This window comes from Echinops telfairi, unplaced genomic scaffold, assembly GCF_000313985.2.
Source record: "Echinops telfairi isolate 266 unplaced genomic scaffold, ASM31398v2 ScPeMD7_7427;HRSCAF=8465, whole genome shotgun sequence".
Lineage (NCBI taxonomy): Eukaryota > Metazoa > Chordata > Mammalia > Afrosoricida > Tenrecidae > Echinops > Echinops telfairi.
The window spans coordinates 15100245-15124976 of NW_022111327.1; the positions used below are offsets into that span (position 1 = coordinate 15100245).

The 24732-nt window shown below is 38.3% G+C and overlaps 1 protein-coding gene across 1 annotated transcript in view; it reads right to left on the minus strand.

Moving 5' to 3' along the window:
- The window catches only part of WDR44 (WD repeat domain 44), a 97202-nt gene that overhangs the window by 6527 nt on the left and 65943 nt on the right, over positions 1-24732 (minus strand). The window contains exons 11-18 of the mRNA XM_045298562.1: positions 23898-24036; positions 22194-22258; positions 10645-10758; positions 4691-4813; positions 2354-2545; positions 2073-2174; positions 1731-1846; positions 414-541 (exon numbers count right to left, since the gene is read on the minus strand). Of these exons, the coding sequence (XP_045154497.1) occupies positions 414-541; positions 1731-1846; positions 2073-2174; positions 2354-2545; positions 4691-4813; positions 10645-10758; positions 22194-22258; positions 23898-24036 (979 nt within the window). The remainder of the gene's footprint in view (positions 1-413; positions 542-1730; positions 1847-2072; positions 2175-2353; positions 2546-4690; positions 4814-10644; positions 10759-22193; positions 22259-23897; positions 24037-24732) is intronic.

The following is a 24732-nucleotide window of genomic DNA, read 5'->3' on the forward strand; positions in this document are numbered from 1 at the left end:
TGAGGGAGTACTTGAGTGGAGGCCCAATGTCCTTCTGCTACCTTAATACTAAACCTATAAATGTAGGCTCATAGATCTATTTCCCCATCCTCATAGACAACTATCTTTTCAATTTAACAGAAGAGTAACTAAGGACTATTAAAACAAACAAACAAACAAACAAACAAACCCCAAAATAATTTCCAAAAGAATTATCACAGACTTTTTCTGAGGTTCCATGATTTCTCAAACTTTACTCTAGTGTTAAGCATTTCCTTAGAATAGAAAAATCAAGCAAGTAAAGCCAAGCATAAAGCAAATGCAGTTATAACTGCCAATGTGTCTAAGATTATGCCAACACAAATTTACTTTCAGTACATCTTCACTTTAATATTATTCATTCATAAGACATGCAAAAGTAGGTATTTACTTACCTTTAATACCTTCCCAGAAATCATTTCGGTCTCTTCTGACAGAAGTAAACTTGCTTAGGTCATGGTAAGTACTCCAGATGTAAACATACTTATCTTCTGAACCACTAACGAGGTAAGTAAAATCATGGCTAAATTTGGGAGTGAAAAGAAAAAGAAAGAAAACTTGGTGTTTCAGGTTTTGCTCTATCAGCACCTTTTTTGACTTTAAAATATTCAAAAGGCATTTGAGAGAGCATGTTGGATATGCAGGCTCCTCAGGCTTTGGATATGGGGGCCAGGCATCAACGCTTTGATACTGGGTGATTCCTAAGTAATTCAAGAAGGGAAGAACTGATAAGGGTTGAAACAGGTTAAGAAGGGAAAAATTAAAACCAAACTAGCTGCCATCGAGTTGGTTCCAGCTTCTAACAACCCTGCAGGATGGAGTAGACTTTCCCCAGTGGATTTCCAGGTCTGTAAACCTTTATGGGTGTAGACAGCCTCATCTTTCGCCTGTGGACTGGCTGGTGGTTTTGAACTGCACCTTTCGATGGGAAAAGTGGTGGACAATCCTTTCAACTGTGTCCTGGTGACACAGTTGCTAAGTGCTTTTTTACTAACGAAAGGTTGGTGGTTTCAACCCATCAATGGCTCCACTAGAGAAGAGACCTGCTGATCTGCTCCTGTAAAGGTGACGTCTGAGGAAACAGTCTTACTCTGTCACAATATAGTGTTGCTATGAGTCAGAATTTACTCATTGGCAACAGGTTTGGTTTTTAAAAAAGGTATAGATAGAGAACATTGTGCTTTTGGGCGCTAAAACATGTTTTATTGTATTTAAGAGGCTCAGAATCATGGGGCAGGATGGGGAGAAGAAGCAACCCTTCTTTTAAACCAACAACTGGGAAAAGTAGGGTGAAAAGGAGCGCACCAATTTAGAATGTGGTTGTCACCAAATTGTGTGCATAGAAATTATTGAATTGGAATATGTTCTGTGGTATATATTTCCAACAACGAAATCGAAAAAAGAATAAATTATTTTGTAAAAGTTTACATAAATGGACCAAAAACAAAAAGCTGGGCCAGGGAGCCTGCTAATCCTGCCTCTATAACTAATATTGTGACTGAATCACTTAATTTTCTGGGTCTTTGTGTCTTCATCTACAGAATGGGGAAGATTCTAACTTTGGCATACAGGTAGATAAATGTGACGTAATGATAAAATGACAGTGTCTTTCAGAGTGCAAAGATACTAAAAACATTGTGAAAGCAGAAGGCATACATAAGTGAAAAAATGAAATACGGGAGAAACGTTCCAAACTCTTTTTGAGAATTTACCTGAAACTTGCTTTGATCTGGCTGCTGCTGTTGACATAACCCTTGTATTTCATGGACAGTGACAAATCTCGGAGATCGTAGAGCCTGATTCTGGAGTCATTTGAAGTGACTAGTATCTAAAAATAAATCAATAAACATCTCATTTTAAAATTGACATTAAGCTCTGATTCCCCCCAAAAGGCTACTTATACAAACATGCAGAACAAATACTTGTTATGCCTTTCAAACTTGGAAAAGCAGTATTCCATAGGAAAGGGAATGCACTCTTTGTGAAGCCACTAAGAAGTAATTTCTAGGAGTCTACATGGAGTGTGGAGAGAGTGGTTCTGAACAGCATGGTACCTTATTCTCCCCTGGCAGAGGCTCAATTCCAGTAATCTTTCTGCCGACTCTGTTGCGCCCTCTGGTAGACCGGACATGTATTTGTGTGTGGTATTTCAAATGCTAAGAAAGCAAACATACATGAAATATTAGAAGAAATAATGAAGGTCATCAGATCCCATTCTCAGAAAGACTTAATACTATTTGCCCCAGTTAACAAATAAGGTAGCGAAAGCCCAGAAGAAATCCCAAGTGTTTTTCTAAGTATTCAATTACATAAACTATATAAAGCAATCAGTTACCTCTGTATCATAGAAAATACATCTGCCATCATATGTCCCAATAACTGCGTATTTGCCATTCTGACAGAAATTTGCGGCTGTGATCAATTTTGTTTGACCATCGACTTCATTCCACAAAGCCACTTTTTTGTCAGGTATATTCCAAAGGCGGAGCTTACCATCCAATGACCCACTTAGAAAATACCTGTCATCCTGAGAAGAAGGCAAAAGAGAATACATTCATTTGACCACGTCAAGAGAAATCCAAAGCAAATCAAAAGATTAAGTCCACTGAAAGTCATATTTAAAACATGTAGATGTCAGTTTAAAAGTATTAAAGTAGTCTTCAAGCAAACATTAGTTTATTCACTTTGATGCGCTAATCATTGATCATATCCTCAACCCCAGTGGCACTGTAGGGTTAAGTATTGGACTGCTAACTACAAGGTGAGTGGTTCACACACACCAGCTTCTCTGTGGGAGAAAGATGGGACTATGTGCTCCAGTAGAGACTCACAGCCTTGGAGACTAGGTGGGTTTGATGTTGGTAGATGTTCACAGATGTGTGTTTGAATGTGTGTTGAATGGGAGCAGATAGTTGAACAGGAGTCTCAGAACTTAGGTAAACATGCACTCCGGATCTCCAAAAGGGAACTATGGTAGTGCTTTCAATTTATTTAATCACAGACATTTGTTTTTGGTGGGGAGGGGATAGAAAAGTATATCTGGTTAGAGCCCCGTTGGGAAAAATCCCATAAAGATATATTTGTCCATTATCTTTCCCTAGGATACAATGAACATTTGGATCAAAGACCAGCCAGCAACCCACTGGCTCAGGCAGTATATTTGGGATGACGAAAACACATCAGCAGAGAAGTTTCACTATTTAAACTCTCAATATGACCTGCTACCAAGGGTTCAACTGGAAAAAATATGACCCCATAGGGACATCCGGCAATATCTAGATGCTACAATTGTGAAGAAGGTAACTTGCATTACTCGCATCCAGCCAATGGAGGCCAGAGAAATTGCAAAACATACTCAAATGGCTAAGAAAGCCTTTCCCCTTCGGCCCTCATCAAAGAATTACTTAGTCTAAAATGTCAATAGTGCCAAGGTTGAGAAACCGTGCTCTATTTGAAACCAACCCCATCACTAAGCTGATCTAATTTTTGGTACTATGAGAAGTGAAGAGTAAGTAATGGGGATGCTCAAACAAGAAAAAAAATCTCTACTTTGTTCATTATTACTATTAAAATGAGTAAAACACAAAAGGACAAGTAATGTATAACTACACTTAACAGGTAAATGCATAGAGACCAAAGTTTGCTGGTGGTTACCAGGGACAAGGGGAGGGCAACATGGGGAGTTATTATTTAAAGGATGTTGAGTTTCTCTCTGGAGTGTTGAAAAACATTTGAAGATGGTTGGAAGTGATAATGATACACGGAAAACTAGTTCAGGTTGCAGATTCTTAATATATTTTTTAACATAATTAAATTTTAAAACGGCAACAGGAAAAAAAGATAATGGGTGTTAAACCTACACAGAGGAGGATATGACTGGGAATGTATATATCAATGTAAAGGTGTGAAAGTTGGTGGGTCTGCTCTAAGTTCATATATTTTAATATAGTTATTAGCAGTCAGCTTCAGCCGGTAACTTCTCCTGCACATATATAGTGGGGGGAAAAGCTAATATAGCCATTAAAAAGGATTAAGAAATGACATTGATCTAACAATACTTTGACAATTGATAGGAACTATGTATCTCTTACAAATGAATTTCGGTCTTGATTCTTACAGTCTTTCCTCTTTCTACCTACCTCCTCTCCCAATTTTCCCACCTACATATTTCTCTTTTTAAATCCATCTACCGACTTTTCTTCCATCTTCAATATCTCTTATATTTAATAGGATGCCTTTATTTTTTATCTATACCTTGTCATGTCTCAGAAAACATTTTAATAACATTTTAACTGTATACTTAGAATGTAATAATCCAAGTTCTACTCGGTCAGCTTAGCAAAATATTTACTTCCTTCATTATTTTTTTAGCAAAGAAACACTGAATTAAGTTGCTTTTAACTATATGGCTGTGGATCATTTGTAGTCTAGTTAAGGCGGCGTGGTTGTGCAGTGGGTTACACGTTGGGCTGCTAACCACAAGGTTGACAGTTTAACCCACGAGCTGCTCTGTGGGAGAGAGATGAGGCTGCAGTTTTACGCTGGCCGACAGTGTCACAATGAGAAGAACTGACTTGACAGCAGTAGGTAGCCTAGTTTCCTCTGGAGAAGCCAGGTTGCCTCACATCCTAAGAATGAAACAGCAACAGCAAAAGGTATACCTAATACTTACTCTTGGATGAAAAGCTATGGCAGTGACAAAATCTATATGTTGAAAACAGCAAAGACATTCTCTTCTGGAAATATGCCACAACCTGACGGTTTTATCCATCGAAGAAGACAGCAGAAAGTAGTTCTGTGGAGAAAAGGACCTTGATTATTTTACCACCATATGAACAAAGGAGCCCATGAACCTACTCAGATAACAAAAGTGAGCTTTCAAGGTGTGTTGCAAGAGGTTTTTAAATGATTTTTGTATGCAACATTAGAAAGAACAAGAGTGTTCACTTCACTTTGAAGATTTTTTTCTTCTCCCTAAACAATGACGATAGTTCACTGATTGGAAGACTTGTTCACATTATTTATTCTGAAATTGGGATAGAGCAGATCTTCTGATGCATGTCCAAAGAAACTGACCGGGCCCCAGGCAGAGAGCTAAGCCCGCACGGACTTGAGGCAGTGAGTTTAGTTGGGTTTGAAGTAGTTGTCATAGCTCTGAGTACAAGACATCAATTCATTTATTTTCACATTGATAATACTGGTGAACTTCAATCCACATTTGGATCCCTAATTGTCACTTGAAATGTCTTTTAAAAAACTGTCCAATAATGCAGCATGGGAATGAAAAGTGATGTACTTGTCACATCCTAGGCAAGGTAGTTAGAGTTTGTCAAATGTCTCAGAATAGATTATAGAATTTTCAAAGCTGCAAAAGAGTACTGGTAACTAACTGATTCAGGCAATGTGATGGATGGCCCATCATTCAGAATCAACCACCTGTCTGTCAAAAGCTTTTTAACTTCTAAACGTCATCTAGTCAAATAGAGAACTGAACCATGAAACAAATTCAAATAAGATCCTAGTTTTGGGGGGTATGCTTTAAGTTATTAAACACATCAAGGTAATAATAATGACATATATTGAGTATTTTTTGATATGTACTGCTCTTAGTACTCTACAGAAACCCTGTGAGGTAGGTAAATCATTTCGTCATCCTGTTACCTAGTAGTGACGAGTTGTTCAGACACAGGAAGATAGTCATTTAGTTTTAATCCTGACCTCCCTACTTCCCAGCTATTGCCTTTAGGCAAGTGACAACAAAAAAGTGATCAGTACAAATGTTTGGAGTGAAAGCAAAGTACTTCGTAGACAGCAGGTTATAGGAGCCCCCAATAGCATGGTGCTTACAAGTTGGGCTGCAATCCACAAGGTTGGAAATTCAAAACTACCAGCTGCCTCTTGGGAGAATGACAGGGCTTTGGACTCCTGTACAGAGTTGCAGTCTCAGAAACTCACAGGGGAACTTTTACTGTGCCTATAGGAGGGTCTCTATGAGTTGGCATTGACGGTGCAGGGCTGCCAAGGCTATAACATTCACAGAAGCAGACTCGCACATCTTTCTCCCTTGGAGGGATTGAACTGTTGACCGTTCAGTTAGCAGTCAAGCACTTAACCAGTGTGTCACCAGGGTCCCTGTAAATGGAAATATCTGAGGTCAAATCCCAATATCCTCTTCTAAAGATTCAGGCTCTTTTGACTATTTATTGCTGCCTCCACGAAGGACGTAAGGGGAGAGGTCAGTGAGACTGGAAGAAAACCAACAAGCACAGGGTTTCAAAGGTAAGAGGAGCATTTTAAGAAAGATCAATAGCACCAAATCAACAAATGCCAGAGAAAGGTTAAGTATAATGAGTTCAAAGAAAACATATTAATTTTGACAAGGTGGTCAAGGGATATCCAATGTCTTCCAGTTAATGTGGCAATGCAGGAAAAAAAATTGCTTGCATTAAGAAAGTGAATTCAAGATTCTCTATGGGCTGCGGACTTATTTCAGATGAATATGGTTATCAGATTAAGGACACCTTAGATTTCCATCTTCTCAGAACTCATTGAAATAGGTAGGGAAGGAGTACAATAGCATGATTAGTTTAAAAATGAGACTACCTGTAACCAAAGTGAGGACCAAGCTTGTTAACAAAGAGCAAGATATTATGACAAGTGGGTTAGGAAAAACGTTCAAAATATCTAAAAAGTTATGATAGGTGCACCAATTCATAAATTGAATAATTCAAAATTTAGGGTTTCCCCTAATACAATTAACATGTTAATGACATCACTGGTTTCAGTGATATTATTTTGTTAACTCAGTTAACTTTTTTGTCTCAATTTAAGGCTTTTATGCAATGCTTGCCCAGCCCTAAATTCTTAATGGAATTTAGATGATGATACTGACATTTTAATACAAAGAAAGTGGAAAGTTTGTTAGTGTTGTTGTTGTTAGGTGCCTTCATGTGGGATATGAGTCATAGTGACTCTATGTACATGAATGAAACACTGCCTAGGCCTGCACTATCCTTATGTTTGAGCCCCCTGTCGGAGCCAGTGTGTCAATCCATCTTGTTGAAGGTCTTCCTCATTTTCTCTGCGATTCAACATTACCAGGCACGGTGTCCTCCTTCAGGTACAGGTAGCCCCTGCAAACAGTCCTAAAGTGTATGAGACCAAGTCTTGTCAGCTTTGCTTTTAAGGAGCATTCTGGCTGTACTTGGTCCAAGACAGATTTGTTTGTTCTTTTGGCAGTTCCTGGTACTTTCAATATTCTTCACCAGCATCATAATTTTTAAAATATTGAATTTTCCTTAGTCTTCTTTATCCAACTTTCACATGCATGCAAGGCAATTGAAAATACCATGGCTTTGGTCAGGAACACCATAGTCCTCAAAATAACAACCTTGTTTTTTAACACTTTAAAGAGGTCTTACACAGCAGATTTACACAATGCAATGCCTTTTGATACCGAAGGCTATTCTCAAGGGCATTGATTATACAAGGAGTACGACTCCCCCCAAATGAAGTTTTTCCCCAAAGCTATGTATTTAATTTTTTTTTTACAAAACAACATTATTACCTTCAAAGTACTCTCCATTATACTTAATACATTGGTCAAATCTGTGTTTCCATTTTTGGAAGCATTTTTCAAACTCATTAGTTTGGATGGCTTACAGCAACTCCCTCGTTTTATTCTTTACTGACTTTTATATCATCAAATCGCCATCTTTTCATGTCCCACTTAATTTTCAAAAACAAAAAGAAGTCACAGGGAGCAAGCTCAGGGGCAAGAGAGGCATGCTGATTTTTGCCAAAAACTGGCACTCTGCGATGGCTGTATGAGCAGGTGCATTATCATGGTGGCAAAACCAGACCCCCGTCTGTCACAAATCAGGCCTTTTTTGGTCACACACTGTTATGTTATCTTTTCAGAATCTCTAAATAGAAGACTTGATTAACAGTCTGACCTGGTGGAATGAACTCCAAATGTACAAGTCGTGAAACTGACTGACCTCCAGAACGAGGTTTGTTATCAATCGACATTTCACCTGTTTTTGAATGAGAAAACTACTCATACACTTGAGTTTTTCCTGTAATGCTGTCCTTGAACGCTGTGTTCAACATCACAACAGTTTCTGTGGCATTTTTCCCAAGCAGGAAACAAAATTTCGCAGCCACAACTGGCCATTACAAAAAATGAAGGTTTGAGTAAAACTCCTTTTACAAAAAAAAAATCACTGTGACCAGAGAGAATCTTCCCAGGCGGCGCCACTAGGTGCACTAACTCAGAGCGAGTTGCTCAATGCTCGCTTAGTAGAAAACTGAAAGCTCTGCCCAGAAGAGCTTTTTTCCATTTTTTTTTGTGGTGGTGGTGGGGACCCCTTCATATATCCAACCAAGAAGAAATCCTTGACAACTTCAGTTGTTCTCCATTTATCATGATGTTCAATATTAGTTCAGTTGTGAGGATTTATGTTTTCTTTACATTGTGTTGTAATCCATACTGAAGGCTGCAATCGATATTTATCAGCAAATGCTTCAAGTCCTCTTCACTTTCAGCAAGCAAGGTGTGTCACCTGTATATCACAGGTTCTTAATAAAGCTTCCTCCAATCCTGATGCTTATAATCCCTCATATAATCCAGCTTCTCTGATTATTTGCTCAGCATACAGATTGAATAAGTATGGTGAAAGGATATAATATTGACACATGCCTTCCCTGATTTTAAACCATGCTTATTTATTCCTTTGTTCCGTTTACATTAGTGCCTATTTCAGCTTCTCTTCTGATATCCACTTTGATCTTTTCTTTCCTGTCTAGTTGGTCTTGCAAAATTCTATAATGTAATCTCCACCTTAATTTTTATCACCAAGGCTATATTTTGCAACTACTGTTCTTCCTCTCTGGTTTCAACAATTTCATTCCAATCACCAATAATTATCAACGAATCTTGATTACCTAATTGATCAATTTCAGACCAAAGATGTTGGTAGACTTCAATTTCTTTATCACTAGGCTTTAGTGGTTAGTGCATAAATTTGAATAATATTTGTACTGATTGGATAGACATTATCCCATCACACAGTATTGTGCTTCAAAATAGATCCTTTTTGTCCACAAATGCAACACCATTATGCATAATGTAATTATGCAAAAAATCTGACACGTGCTCCATGATTGAACACAGTACATAAAATTTAAAATAGCTCTTCAAATTTTGGCAAAACTGCTAAGATATCTAATTGATAGCAAAATAGCCCCTTTATTTCTGAAATAATTTTTCTCTAAAGATGGGGGCTGTGTGAAACAAAAATGAAGATTCACAATGGATTTATAGATTACAATTTTGAAACCCAAAGCAGAAATGTCACCATTCAGGCAACTAGCTCAAAAGCAGTGTTGATTAGATATATCAGATTTCACTTTCATCGTTGCAATGCAATGCGTTATTTAATGACTCTTCCAGCTATTGCCTTTGTAACGCTCACAAATGACCTTCATTTTCTTGATGGGTCTGGGTATGAAGATGGGAGAAGAAACTGCTTGGATTAAACGATTCAGCTGTGAGTTACTGTTTAGAAGGGTTTTAATTGTGATTGCTATTCTGCTGGGTATAAGAACAGTCATCTCAGAAGCCGAGGAGAGGGGGGGAGAGGAGAATCTCACTATCAGCAAAAGAGAAGAGCCAGGAGTAGAGGGCATCTTTGGACACTGATATCCCTTGTGCATTGAAGCTCCCTGAGCCAGGAGACAGCTTTGACACCAGAGAACCAGAACCAGAAGTCAGACATGCAACAGAGTGGTATGAATTTCCTGGCCCAAAGAGCAAGTAAAGTTGCTTATAGAAGTTTTGTTGACCTATTGAGGTGGACCTGAGTGCCTTCTGGTTGAAGCTTATGGTGAAGTGACAAGCCCTTTGAGCTTTCAATGGCAGCCCTACCATGCTTTCTAACATTGCAGAAGCAGAGGCTGGGCTAAGAGGCTGAGGACCAGCGAGAAACCCACCCAAGGGAATGGCAGAAAAGAGACTCACCTGACTGAACAACTGTATCCTTAGTATTTCTGATGTTGGATTGTAACCTGTTAACTTCCCTAATAAGTTCCATAATCATGAGTATTGTCTTTGGGTTCTGTGTGGCCATAGCAACAGATTATCAAGCCCAATTTTGGACCTTGAAGGGTTAAGAAGATCAGCAGCATGCCCTTTATATTTGCAAAACGTAGAGAGTACATGGGAGGCAGGGGTGGTACCGGAATTGGTCCCAGAAGGGGATGGAGGGTGGAGGTATGCCTTGTGGCAATTGGCCTTGGGAACTGGAGGAGGTCAGGCATAACCCTCACATTGTTTCTTTTTGCCTCAGTGGTCCATCCATTTTGTTAAGGCTAGTTTGCAAAATGACTGCTTATAAAATGTAGAAAACTTCAGATTGAAGTCATTTAGTAATATAAACATTTTTATTAGTTTAAACTGATGTTTCTTTTTTACTTCGATTTATAGGTAACTCTTATAGTGTGTGTCTGTAAATATGAACATTAAAACACTGGACAGTGTGACAATCACGCAGACAAAACAATTTTTTTAATCCTAAAAGTCACAGTTACTTAGAATTCATATGCAATTAAAATATTATTTCTTACTTTGGACCATGAAAGGTCAAGAAGATCAGCAGTGTGCCCTTTATATTTGCAAAATGGGCGTTGTCGAAATGGCGCATTTTTATCATCAGGGTCTTCATCGGCTCCACTGCATACCTGGTTAGGCATAAAGATAAACTGTAAAATGAGGGTGTAAAAGAAAATAAAGTTTCCTACTCTTCCCACCCCAATTGTTTGCTCATTTTGTATGCCGTGACCCAAATTTTTATCCACGATCATTACACTGTCTTTGAGGCTATTCTTTTAATTTCCCTGCTTTAACAGACTAGGGCCACCCCTGAAAACACTGTACCACCACAATCTTTTTCCTCCTTAATGGCCTCTACTATGTCTTTTTCTGACCATTTACTCCTTCAGGAAACTTGAAAGGGAGCCAGCACCGGGGAGTGAATCAAGGCTGTTCTGAACTATTCATTCCATTTCCCAGCGATGACTGGTTTAGGCACAGGCATATGCTACAATGCTTGCCAATTAGACACAAGGGAACCATTACAGGGTAAAGGGAGGAAGAGGTGAAGCGGAAGTTTCTAGATATATTGTAGGTCTGAAAAAGGGACCTATAATAGGGACTTCACCTTTTTCTGTCTCTGAACACTGTTGTCTGCCTGTGGCACATAAGATTCTAGCAGCTATCTGTGGACCACTAGGGGAACAAGCCCAAGAAAACAAGAGGGGAAGAAGAGTGAAGCAGAAAGATGGGAGACCCCGTGTCCCTGATATGGCTGAGCTGCTGCACTACGGCCTTACCTCCAGACTTCATTGCTCATTGTCCAAGACACTCTCATTTGGGTATCTGTTAGTTGAACTCAAAAGCATCCTGACCGAAGTAGGCAGAAAATAATGCCCTGTGTGCCATGCATTCAGTTTACCACAGCCTTTTGCATTCATAACCTGAATGACTCCTGACAGCTCTGAAGTAGGTACTAACATTATGAGGATGAAGAAATCTGGTGACATTTAAAGAGATTAAAGTAACATAATAAAGGTCACGAAGTCACCTGTTTACAGCAGAACCAACGTGGGGATATAAGTCATAGAACTTGTTGGACCCGCCAATGTTTTAGAGCAGTGGTTCTCAACCTTCCTAATGCCGTGAACCTTTAATACAGTACCTCATGTTGTGGTGACCCCCCCCAACCATAAAATTATTTTCGTTGATACTTCATCACTTTCATTTTGCTATCGTTATGAATCTGGTGACCCCTGTGAAAGGGTAGTTCGACCCCCAAAGTGGTCGTGACCCACAGGTTGAGAACCGCTGTTTTAGCACAAAATAAGGAGTGGTAGCAAAGCTGGGATAAAGAGAATGGTAAGTTAAAGATGGGGCCGAAAAAAGAGCAACATGCAAACAAAAAACTGAAAAGGATACGGAGGGGCTCAGGGTGGAAAGTTATATTTAGCCCACAACATAAAGAGCTCCAAGTTGGTGGCTTAAAAGTTCAGAGATTCGAAGGCAGTGGACAGCGAACACAGGCGAAGTAATACCATTTGACTAGTACTTTAGAGAAAGAGAACTCTGGGCGCTAATGTAGGAGGTGGGAGGGACAGACTGAGGCAGGAAGAGCAGTTGGCAAGTTTAAATAAGTAGGGTGAGGGCCATAATTAGGACAGCGGCCACAGAGATACATAAAAGCTACTACTATTATTGTTTAGAAATTTTACAGTTTGCAAAAGCATCTTCCCATCAACTGTGAAGGAGGAAAAACAGCACCACGGACTGCCTGAACGTTTGCCAAATGCTCCTAAATCCTAGATGACAGCAATTACTCACCCTAATTCTCTCGCCAGACTAATAAGCAAAGCTGGAAGACACAAAACTAAACAGGTGTTTTGCCTCGTTACAGAAAATTTAGCTTTTGGTTTAGCAATCCTTCACTTCCTTTTCATTAGCATGATTTGCCCTAGCAGTGGTTCCCAGCCTCCTCTTTACTCCTTAAGCATACATTTCCTTCTCCCTTCACTCTCTCCTTCTCTAATGCATTGAAAGAATGTTTTCAAAAAATTATAAAGCAACAGACCCTCAGTTTAGACAGTTTAGGAAATATAGAAACTAGAATTAGAATCACTTATAATATACTAACATTTTGACTGTCTTCTTATAAGTATAAAGTAATATGTGCTCAGTATAAGCAATTCAGAAATAAAGTAGAAACATTAAAATCATCTACAATGCACTAACATGTTGGCTGTCTTCAATATTTGATTAAAAACATTATTGAGATCATATTATGTACAAATTTGCTATCTTCCTTTTTATGATACCACGAACAATCCCTGTATTTAGTTCTTTAGGGGGAAAAAAAGAACTGGCTGCATGAGATAGATGTACCATAATTGGATAATTTTCCATTTGTTGGTCATTTTGGCATTTCTATTATTTCCACTAATATAAAAGAGCAATTCCATAAGCATCTCAGAATATGAATTTTCTCCTTATTTGAATATTTCCTGATCTCATGTAAGGAATATGACTGGGTCAAAACAAAAGAATTAAACCTGACATTTTCATAACATCTTTCTGTTGATGGACTTGAATAAGAGTAGGTAAGTTGATTTTTAAAAATGGAAAATAATACAGAGAAGTAGAAAGAATCAAATAAAAACCACCTAGCCCTACTACCTAGAAATAAACTTACTACTAATTTAGTGTATTTCCTTTAAGTCCCCTATCAGTAAATTTTTATAGAGACTTTTGGGGTCAAAATTGGGACAGTATTCTGCATACTTTTCCACTTCTTTTTTGCTTTACATTTTCTTGTGACATTTAAAGATGTCATTAAGTAATCTTGTAAAACCATTTAAGGACTTCATAGTGTTCCACTACATAGATTACACTAGTTTTATTGTCTGTTAATATTTAGGTTGTTCCTGGATGGTACATATTACAAACATGCATTCTCGGCTGCTAACAAAAACTTGTAGGCTCAGGTCCACTCAGAGGTGTCCCTCAGAAGAAAGGTCTGGAGATCGATCTAAAAATTAGCCATGGAGTCATCATGTCCTGGGGTTGAGTTGATGACAATTGGTTTTAAGATACCATATATACTCATGTATAAGCCGCGTTTTTCAGCACATTTTTAATGCAGTTTTTTGTGGTAAAATTAGGTGCCTTGACATATATTTGGGTCGGCTTATACTCGAATATATAGGATAACTAACATGTAAATTATTATGTATATGGGACGTACCTGATTATATTCTTGTAATAAACTATTAAAAGTAAAATTATTTTAAAAATGTAATTTTTCCTCTATATATTTTTGACTTACCATAGATGTTTCAAATACATGTAAACGTACATAGGACTTAAAAAAACTATTCGTATCTATCACCTGATTTAATAATTGTCAATATAGTTATCATATTTTATCACCTGCTTATTTTTGCAGGGGTAATTTAAAACAAAATCTAGATACCATTAGTTCTGTCAGTAACCACTTCATTAGTTATTTCTGGTAATCCTCTTTATAAAATCTAATGACTATACCATATTTTAAAAAGCTAAATCACTGTTGGCATTGAGTTGATTTTAACTCAGCAATGCTATGGTACAGAGAGAAGTGTCCCATATGGTTCCCAAGGCTGTAAGTGTTTTTGGAAGCAGACTGCCAAATATTTCCCCCAGTGACTAGCTAATGGATTTGGCCTGTGGATGTTTCAGTTAGCATGCAAATTCTTAATTGCTGAGCCACCATGCCATTACCACACTTCTAAAATATTAACTTGTAATCAAATGTCTAATGCATATTTAAATATTTTTATTATCTACATATGTGATTTTGATGTTGGATTGCTATGAAAAATTGTGAGCTTTTGATACTGCTCTCAAAAAGACTTATATAGCTTTGGAAATTATGAGTTACCATTAGTTAGAACCGACCTGATTGTAATTAATGGGTTATGTAACAACTTCTGTGCTGACTATTTGGAACACCAAAATCACGACACAGTAACAACTAATTAATACATAATATAGTACTCTGGAAAAAAATTATTTTCTAAACAAGAGAAGCATAACTAAAGTACAAAATACTTGTTTTTCACCATTTTATTTTAATAAATCATTTTATTGGGGGGGTCTTACAACAATCCATACATCTATTGTATCAAGCCCTTTTGTACATATGTTTCCATCATCATTTCCAAAACATTTTCCTTCTACTTGAACCCTTGGTATCAGCTCCTCTTTTTCTCCCTCCATCCCCCACCCTTATGAACCCTTGATAATTTATACATTATTTTTATTTTCATATTTTACACTATTTGCTGTCTACCTTTGCTCATGTTTCTGTTGTTCGTCCCCCCTGTTGTATGTCGATCATTGCTATCAGTTCCCCCTTTCTACCCCCACCTTCCAGTAACCTCATGGTATCACTACTCTCATTATTGCCCCTGACAGGTTTATCTGTCCTGGATTCTGTGTATTGAGAGCTCCTATATGTACCAGTGTACATGCTCAGGTCTAGCCAGATTTGTAAGGTAGAACTGGGGTCATGATAGTGGGTTGGGGTGGGTGAGAGCATTAAAGAACTTGAGAAACATTGCGTGTATTGTCAGTGCTATACTGCACCCTGGCTGGCTTTTCCCTTCCTTGTGACCCTTCTGTGAGGGGATGTCCAAAAAGACTTGTTTCTATCTACTCTTATATCCTCCTTATTTATAGTGAATAAATTATTAGTCTTAGTAAGTACCAAGATCAACAATGAAGGGGCAGAAAGGGTCTGGACAAGGGTAAATCCCAAGGGCCACTCTTCACTCTCACTTACTCCCTGCTGCCCAGTTGATTCTGACTCATAGCGACCCTATAAGATAGAGTAGATTGCCTCTGTGGGTTTCAGAGGCAGCAAATCTTTACAGGAGTATATAGCCTCATCTCAACAGCCACTCTTTTTTTTAAAAAAATCGTTTTCTTAGGGGCTCATACAACTCTTATCACAACCCATACATACATCAATTGTGTAAAGCACGTTTGTACATTCATTGCCCTCATCATTCTCAAAACATTTGCTCTCCACTTAAGCTCCTGGCATCAGGTCCTCATTTTTCCCCTTCCCTCCCGGCTTCCCCCTCCCTCATGAACCCTTGATAATTTATAAATTATTATTTTGTCATATCTTGCCCTGTCCAACATCTCCCATCACCCACTTTTCTGTTGTCCGTCCCCCAGGGAGGAGGTCACATGTAGATCCTTGTAAAAGGTTCCCCCTTTCCAACCCACCCTCCCTCTACCCTCCTGGTATCTCCACTCACACCATTGGTCCTGAAGGGATCATCCGCCCTAAATTCCCTGTGTTTACGGTTCCTATCTCAACAGCCACTCTTAAGAGTTTATTTATTCTCAGTATAACACCTGGAGTGATCCTTTGAAAACAGCCACCTGACTACATTAATCTTTGTTAAAAACAACTCTCCATTGGACTTCATATTTCTTGGAGGACAATCTTAAGTCCTTGCAAAGGTCTCCCTGCTCCGACACCCCATTGCCGCCCATTCTCTACCTCTTCATTTCCTACTCTCTCACTTCCTGCCAGGTTTGGCTAAAATGCCAACCTCTCCACGAAGCTTTACTTGTCTATCTTATTTATCCCTTTGGTTCCACTTTATCTGCCTCCCCCACTTCATGAAGCCTATTTCCTTTGATGACTTTACTGCTTACTTATTTTGTTCCTCAGTCTCCTTCCACCAGAATTTACAGAGCTTAAGCACCAATAAAACTGAAGTTCTTGTCCATTTCTGCTTGTTGCTAAATCCTCAGCTTCCAGAACAGAGTGCTTAATGCATAGAACGCACTCTGTAAGTACTGTGGCCTAACTGATGATGCAATCTCAGATCTCAAGATGCCAATAGTGTGGTAGAACATGATGGTTATAAACATAACCTCTACAGGCAGATAAGTGCCGAGTTCTAATTCTGGTGCTATATTTACCAATTGTGTTAAATTGGCAATGTAACCAAACATCTCCAGCCTTCTTTTCTTCATCGGTAAAATGAGGTTGGTTAAGAGTATCAAATGGCATAGTAGATTATGAAATGGGCTATTAATCGCAAGGTCGATAGTTCAAACCCACAAGCAGGACAAAGATGTGGCTTTCTACTCCTTTAAAGATTTAGTCTTGGAAACCCACAGGGACAGTTCTACTCTGTCTTTAGAGCAGCGGTTCTTAACCTCTGGGTCACAACCTCTTTTGGGGTCAAGCGACCCTTTCACAGGGGTCACCCAATTCATAACAATAGCAAAATTACAGTTATGAAGTAGCATAAAAAATAATTTTATGGTGTGGGGGGGGGTCACTATAACATGAGGAACTGCATTAAAGGGTCGCAGCATTAGGAAGGTTGAGAACCACTGCATAAGATAAAGCAAGGAGTGTTTCGAAAAGGAGATTTTTGAGATAGGTCTTAAATGAATTTACCAGACACAGAATAGTAATATATGAATACTTGCAGTCAACAAAGGGTCTGCCATTTGTTAGGTCAACAGAGTGGCTCCAGTGAGAGGGAATGGTGGGAAATCACAATGAGAACCGAGCTTCAGCTGATCTCCGAAACAGAGTCCAGCTAAGGAAATTGGACTTAATTTTAGCAGGGGGCGGGCGGGGGGGAAGGACTGCGTAAACTAGAGTAACATGATGTAATTTGCAAGAATGTATTCTCTACTGCCAATGTGGGCAAAAGACTGAAATCTAGGCAAACAGCTATGATTTTCCAAGGAAGAACTAAAGACCTAGGTCACAGCCGTGATAGCATAAAGGAATGGCAAGACTCTCAAAACATGTCTGAGATCCAAATGAGCAAGATTTGTTGAATGAACAGATGTTGGAGTGAGAAAGAAAAGTGAAATTGGATCGCATTTTCTAACTCAAGAGATGATATGATAGTTAAATAACTGATCATAAAAACATCGCCAAATCCCACTGTCATAGCAAGCAAGACAGTAGTGTTTCCAAGGCTGTACATCTTCACAGGAGGAGAAAGCCTCACCTTTCTCCCACAGAGTGGCTAGTGCGTTAAAATTGCTGACCTTGCGGTTAGCAGGGTCCAATGTGGACTGCAATGGCATAGTCCGCAGGCTCACCTTAATATTGTCAAATGAGTAGTTTTATTGAGTGTAAGACACCTAATTCTGTTTTAGACATATCATTATGGTTGATGAATGTCTTCCCTATGCAGAGTTCCTCAGATGGATTTTCCATCATGTTCTCAGCTCCTAACACATTGTAGAAATTTAATACTTGGTGATGGAATCAAATACAAACTCATACAGATTTTTTTAAGTGCTGCACATCTACATTTCACAAACATGGTCTCTGCCTTCCCTTATACTTAACTTCATTAAGACAGGTCAAGATTCTAGTAGTCTACTCTCAACAATTTTGAGTAGCAGTTACATGCTGAAACACTCACATTAATGCTTCAGCTGCATGGTTACTCAAACATACTAAACACGGATTTCCTTAAGAAGAACATTGATTCCTAGACAAATAGCACATTGATGACTGGCAAGAGGAAAATTTAAGCTTACTAAAGATTACAGCCTTGGAAACACTATGGGTCACTTCCAATCTGTTGGAATCAACATGATGGCAATGAGCTCGGTTATCACAATGGAGTAACCTATGTAGATAATTCTTCCTTACCTTGGGAAATCACTAGAACAAGAAGCACGATAGCCATACATTTTAGGCTTGATTCTACTAATGAGTAGGTGAGTGATCTTGGGTATGTCATTCACTGTATATTCAATAGGTACATTCACCTATTTTATTTTACACAGATGCTCAGAAGCGAAAACAAGGACAAAGCATTTAAAAAGAAACATCAGGTCACTATCACAGTCTGTAGGAAGACTCTTCATTAGGAACATGAACTCCATTATGATGACGGTGCTCTAACCTCTTCTAAGCTAGGTTAAAAGACTAGCGTAGTTGTTCCTTGTTGTTAGGTCCAGAACAAAACACTGCCTGGTCCTACACCATCCTCCCAATTGCTATGTTTGAGCCCATTGATGTAGCCACTGCGTTTCCTTGACAAACCTAGAATAGTGAGCTTTTTCCCTAGAGTACTGGGTAGCATATGTCTGTTATCTGCAGAAAAAGATCATCTGAGATTGGCTTCACTTCTGTCATTCTGTTTGGAAGCGTCCTTGTAATCAATCAGAATTGGAAGTTACTCGGGCTTTATGAGAGCTGAATAGATGGAAGTGGTCAGCAATCTGTGAGGAAGACAACTGAAAGAAGCATAGTGCAAATGGTTCTAGTGGTCCCTGTTTTTAACAGTTAATTAACGCCTGGAAACGTCATGGTAAAATAAACTAATACAGGCAAACTCATTTCCCTAAAGCAAAGCAGTGAGGGTGTGCACTGCTACATTAGTCAGTGAAGGCTTTAGGAAGTGAGCCAGGCAGAATTTGAGTAAAAGGGGGCAGTGAGGGCACCCTGGTAAGGCCACCAATAGGAACAAAGGCGCAAAGCAGGAACTCAGTATTTAGTGCAGGTCCACTAGCATCAAGCATGGAGGGAGGTTCACAAGATGTGCTGACCCATGAACTTCAACATTTCTTGGTTCCAATGAACTCAGAGTATAAAAAGGCACACAAACTAACATGGATGAAGTGAAAAATAATAAAGTACATATGATGTCTTATCAGAACACAAATGAGGAATATTTTTTTTATTCTGGATTTAGGCAAAATAGTAAGATATGGTAAGACCCTTGATCTAAAGTTTGAAGGATGAGTAGAGCTTGCATTGCTCTGTGAAGAAAGGAGGCAAGAAAGGCATTCTTGACCAAGTCAATAACATTAGCAATGCCATGAAAGTGTAAAGGGTGTTTAGGGTAGAGAACAACAGCTGGTAGGATAAACAGGTACTAGAACTATAAACAGGTAGCCTTCGGCAAAATCAGGAAGAAGCTCATTCTATAAATAATAAGGAGCCACCCTCAAATTTGAAAGCCATGGCACTGTCAGGTTCAGAAGAGAGGAGAAGTAGATTTGTGGGTATATAACAGATTCCATCTACATGTCTTATAATCTATCATAATGTTAGTACCTGTTTCCCTCCTGGGTTAAGAGCTGAAGTGGTTTCCCTGTCTCTAGCCTGAAACTTCTCTCCAACCTATCCTTTACAGTGGTAACATAATTCTCTTTTCCACAACCACACTCTGAGCATGTTAATTAAACCCCTAATTAAAACTCTTCAAAGCCTGTCCCCATTCCCCCACAGCATGTAGAATAGAGTCCAAATGTCCTTGTTTGACATACAGCCATTTAAAGCCTTGTTACCACCTCTCTCCTATGACTCACACACGCACCCTTTGCTCCAGTCATATGGAATTTAACATTCTATGCAATTCCAGTTTCCACGTCTTTGTGTTACTTCTCTATCAAATAGCAAATTTCTAGCTCCAACATTATCTTAAGGACACCTTTCAAAAGTCCAATTTATAAAAACTAACTTCTGTACTTGTGTAGTGCCTTCTGTAGGATATTGTCACCCAACACTGTAATTGTGGATTTATCTATTTCAATAGTCAGCAAGGTCCTTGAGGCCAGAGATGATGTCTTATTTTATTTCACAGAATCTAAGCAATGTCTGGGCACAAATAGTCAGCACTCAAAAACATTTGTTGAGACAGTTCATTTGGGCATCTATTAACTGATGTGCTTGAAGAATATATGGAAATGGAGCTAAGTATTGTTATGCGAAAAAGGCAGGTTTCAAGATAGCATGCACAGTAAGGTCGCATTCCTGTTTAAAACACATTAGGCCATTGAAACGAAACAAAGACTGATGGGGTCTGAAGTCAGTTCGGGCTGGCGAGAGCAAACTGAGTCGTCACCATACAGGTGCAAAGTGAAAATCACCTAAAAAAAGACAGAATGGCCAAGGATGGAACCCTGAGAAACAGCGTCATTAAGAGAATTGGAAGAGGAGAGACAGCAGAGACACTGAGAAGAGACTAAGAAGAAACGAAACCACGGGAAACAATGAGGAGTATGTTTTGAGTGGGGAAGAGGCAGTGTCAAACACCAAAAGGCAACGAAATCCCAGAAATAAGATTGAGTAGTGTTCTCTCTTGCTGATCTCAGCTCAGTACCCAAGAGATACTGGTGACTACTTATGATAACATTTTATATTCTATTTTTTATGTTCAAAATTGGTTGTTTTTAACCTTTCAGTTCTAAGACTAAGTGAAAACCTGGAAGATACTTAAAACTACTTGAAATGGTAGTAAAGCAATTAAACCAAGATTGAAAAATTAAGATTTTGGAATATTTTGACTGTTTCCTTGGTTTATAAGTCACTTATGATAAAATTCAATGATTAACCTCCTCTCTGGGGGATGGGAAACAGAAGGATGGGTGAAGGGAGACGCTGAGCAGTGTAAGATAAGATAAAATAATAATTTATAAATTATTAAGGGTTCATGAGGGAGGGGGGAGTGGGGAGGGCGAGGGAGGGAAAAACGGAAAATGAGCTGATTCCAGGAACCCAAGAGGAAAGTGAATTTTGAGAATGATGAGGGCAACAAATGTATGTGTGCTTTACACAATTGATGTATGTATGGATTGTGATAAGAGTTGTATGAGCCCCAATAAAATGATTTAAGAAAAATAATTGTGTAATCATTACTACAATTTTAGAACATTTTCTATATTCTTGTATTCATTATTAGTACCTTCCTTTTTTCTCTCAACCTCCCTGCCAAACCTAAAAAATATCGATCTAGTTATTCTCTATATAAGTTTACCTATCCTGGATTTCATAAAAAGAAAATCAGAGCCCCCTGCCTCCCCCAAAACAAAACAACACCAACAATAAAAACAGAAAAAGCACAGTACAAAAGAAAGCAGAAAATAATAAAAACTAAAAATTAAAAACGTGTCAAAAGGGGACACAAATGAGAAGGTGTTAAAATGTTAAACAAACTATAATTAATCCACTTTCCAATTCACTGTCTGGACAATGGTCTATGGGAATTCAATGGAGGCATAATCCTTATGGGGACTACATAATTGGATTTTGGGCTTTCACTGCCATCCATAGCCTTCTGCAAACCAGGTGCTTAGAATTTAACCTCGAATACAACTCCCCACACCCGATCTTGGGTTTTATTATTTATAATCCTTGGGTCTCACAGGCTGGTGTGCTTCTTCCATGTGGATTTAGCTGACACCTCCCTTAGATGGCTGGTTGTTTTAAGACAAGCATTTTTCATAAGTACTTCTCTTTCTAGTGTCCATTATTACTAGCCTTAAAATACATAATATAGGTGTGCATGAAGGAAATTTTGCTGTATTTAAGTCTCTACCAATAGTTTAGTTGCTTGAGTAACACAGTTTGTTATCACTTTTAAACATCCAATTTTCATGTACCAATTCTAATAGAAGACAACTCTTGCTTCTGACTCCAAAAACCTTAATTTTTAATTGCATTTGTTCACACATTTCTGATAAACAGTAAGTACTTTAGGGTCAACAAAGCAAACCATACCATTTCATAAGAGTTACCATAAAACAATGAACATACCCCTGTGTCTGTATCAGATTTTGATGAATTTAGACTTTCCTGAGACGGTGATGGAGACACGCGCCCTAAAAACAACATAATAATTATAAAATTGCATGTACGTGTATATGTACCATAACATGAAGCAAAACACTCAGACATAATAGCAGTCAGAGAATGCAGCCTTTTAGAAAAATACATTTTCTAAACATGTGAAGCATAACTCTTTAAGCACAAAAATATTTTTCTTTATTATTAAGATGTCATTATTCATAATTAATAAATTCTTGTTAATCATAACACATAGTGAGATCAACAATAAAGGGGCAGAGGTGGTGGTTGTCTGGGATAGGATAAGTGGCAAGGTCAACTGGAAATGCTCTTTTGCATTCCAGGGAGAACAACAACAACAAAAACATGACAGCTAACCAGGATAAGAAAATTTTACCGAGAGTAAACAAAGTGTAAGTTCTTGTCAATTTGGCCTCTTCAATTATGTTTTTTTTTGTTCAATTATGTTTAATAGCATAATGCACGCATTGCCCTCTGAATCGATTAAGGCATATAAGGTCTAGCTCGGCAGTTTAAGGAATTCTTCTTGACATGTCCTGCTCATAGGGACCCTACAGGAACAGGGTAGAGCTGTTCCTGCGGGTGTCGTCGGGAGCTGAAAGCCTCATGAGTTGGAACTGGCTCGATGACAGCGAGTGGTTTTTTTGGTTCTGGACATGTGGGGCTCAACCTGAAGTTTCATTTCTAGTCTCCATTATTAGTGGGTCTTCTCTTCACTACCTGGTTCTCTCATCCCTTCACTTTTTGTTTGCAACCTGGGTTGATGGGGGTGTAAAGAAAATTTATTACACACGTTAAAAACTTCAGGAAAAAAGTTATTAACTTAAAAGTCCCCACTTTTCACGAACACAACTGATACCATGCTACACATGTTCATAATCGTAATCAGCATGCATTTAATATGCTCAAGTCTTTCTTTTCCATTGAACACCTTTTGATAATCCCTTTGATATGTTGACAAATCACATGGACTTTTCCAAGAATGTTATCTTAATCATTATTTATTAGATGTATAAAGGGCTTATAAAAATTCACACAAAATGCCATTGAAAGATAATGGAATTTTCCTATGAAATTATGGATGCCCCCTCGCATATACTAATCTCATTCTCTTTCTATATTAATTAAGTCTTTCACATTAAACTGGGTTTTAACTACAGGTTTCCAGATAAAACAAGTTAATTTGCTTAATATAAGGATGTACTAAGCCCATAAAGTATTGTGATAACTATTTTTCTTTAAAACTTTTCTTTGGGGGCTCTTACTGCTCTTATCACAATTCATCCATACATTCATTGTGTCAAACCCATCTGTACATATGTTGTCATCTTTTTCAAAACATTTTCTTTCTACTTGAGCCCTTGGTATTAGCTCCTCACTTTTTCCCTCCCTCCCCCCATGTCCCCCCCTTGATAGTTTATAAATTATAAATTATTCTTTTTTTATTCCTGGATAACTATTTTCAATGGGCTTAAAGGTTTTTGTGTTTTTTTTGGCTCTTGATGTCTCATCTTACTTTGAGATTTGTGGTTTTTATGAAAAGTAGTGGGTGCTGCAAATGATTGCCAAATAAGAAGTACATTGGTGTGCCCACAATGGGAACATTCTAGATTTCTCTGGATTTTAAAAGCTCATCAGTAAATTAAAAAATACCTTCAGTGTTGTATTTCATTCGCATATTGTTGAAATAGTCAAAAGCATTTTTTAACGCCCATATTCTCACTACATTGTCTTGTCCAGCTGAAGCAAGTAATCGGCCACAGTGAGAAAATTTCATGGTCCAAACAGCTCCCTATGAGAACAAAGGACATTTCAAATTTATTTCTTAAAAAGTTGAGATATTACTTTAAACCAAATGTTAAAATTCTGCAAAATTAGACCTATGGATACAATATTCAAATTATTAACACCATGTATGGCTACGAGTACAGTAGTGCTAATAGCACCACAAGGAGGGGCTTTCAGAAAGAAGATAGATAATACAGTTTACCATAAATTACATTAAGGCCCCAAATCTTGTTTACATTTTTAATTAAAATAGGAGCACTGAAGGGCTTCATAGTGTCTTCAATGGCTAGTTTATTAAGAAGTATATTATCGGAGGCCTTTCTTCAAAGGCACATGTGTGCAGACTTAAATCTCTATCCTTTGAGTTAGCAGCTGTTGGATTGATGTGCTTTAATACTAATCCAAAAGGTTGAAGGTTTGAGTCTACCCAGAGGTGCCTCAAAAGAAAGGCGTGGCTGTTTACTTCTTAAAAAGGTATCATTCCAAACTCTACAGAATGCAGTTCTCCTCTAACATACATGGGCTTGCCATGATTGGAGTGGGCTTCACAGCAACTGGCTAACTGGTAAAGTGGTCAGATCTGAATTGTAATTGCAAAAGTACAAATCCTAGTTTTGTAGGTCAGCCTCCTAATTGAAAAAGCGATGGAAGTGGGGGATAGAAGAGGCAGAGCTGAGGAAAGAACAAGGCTCACATTAGC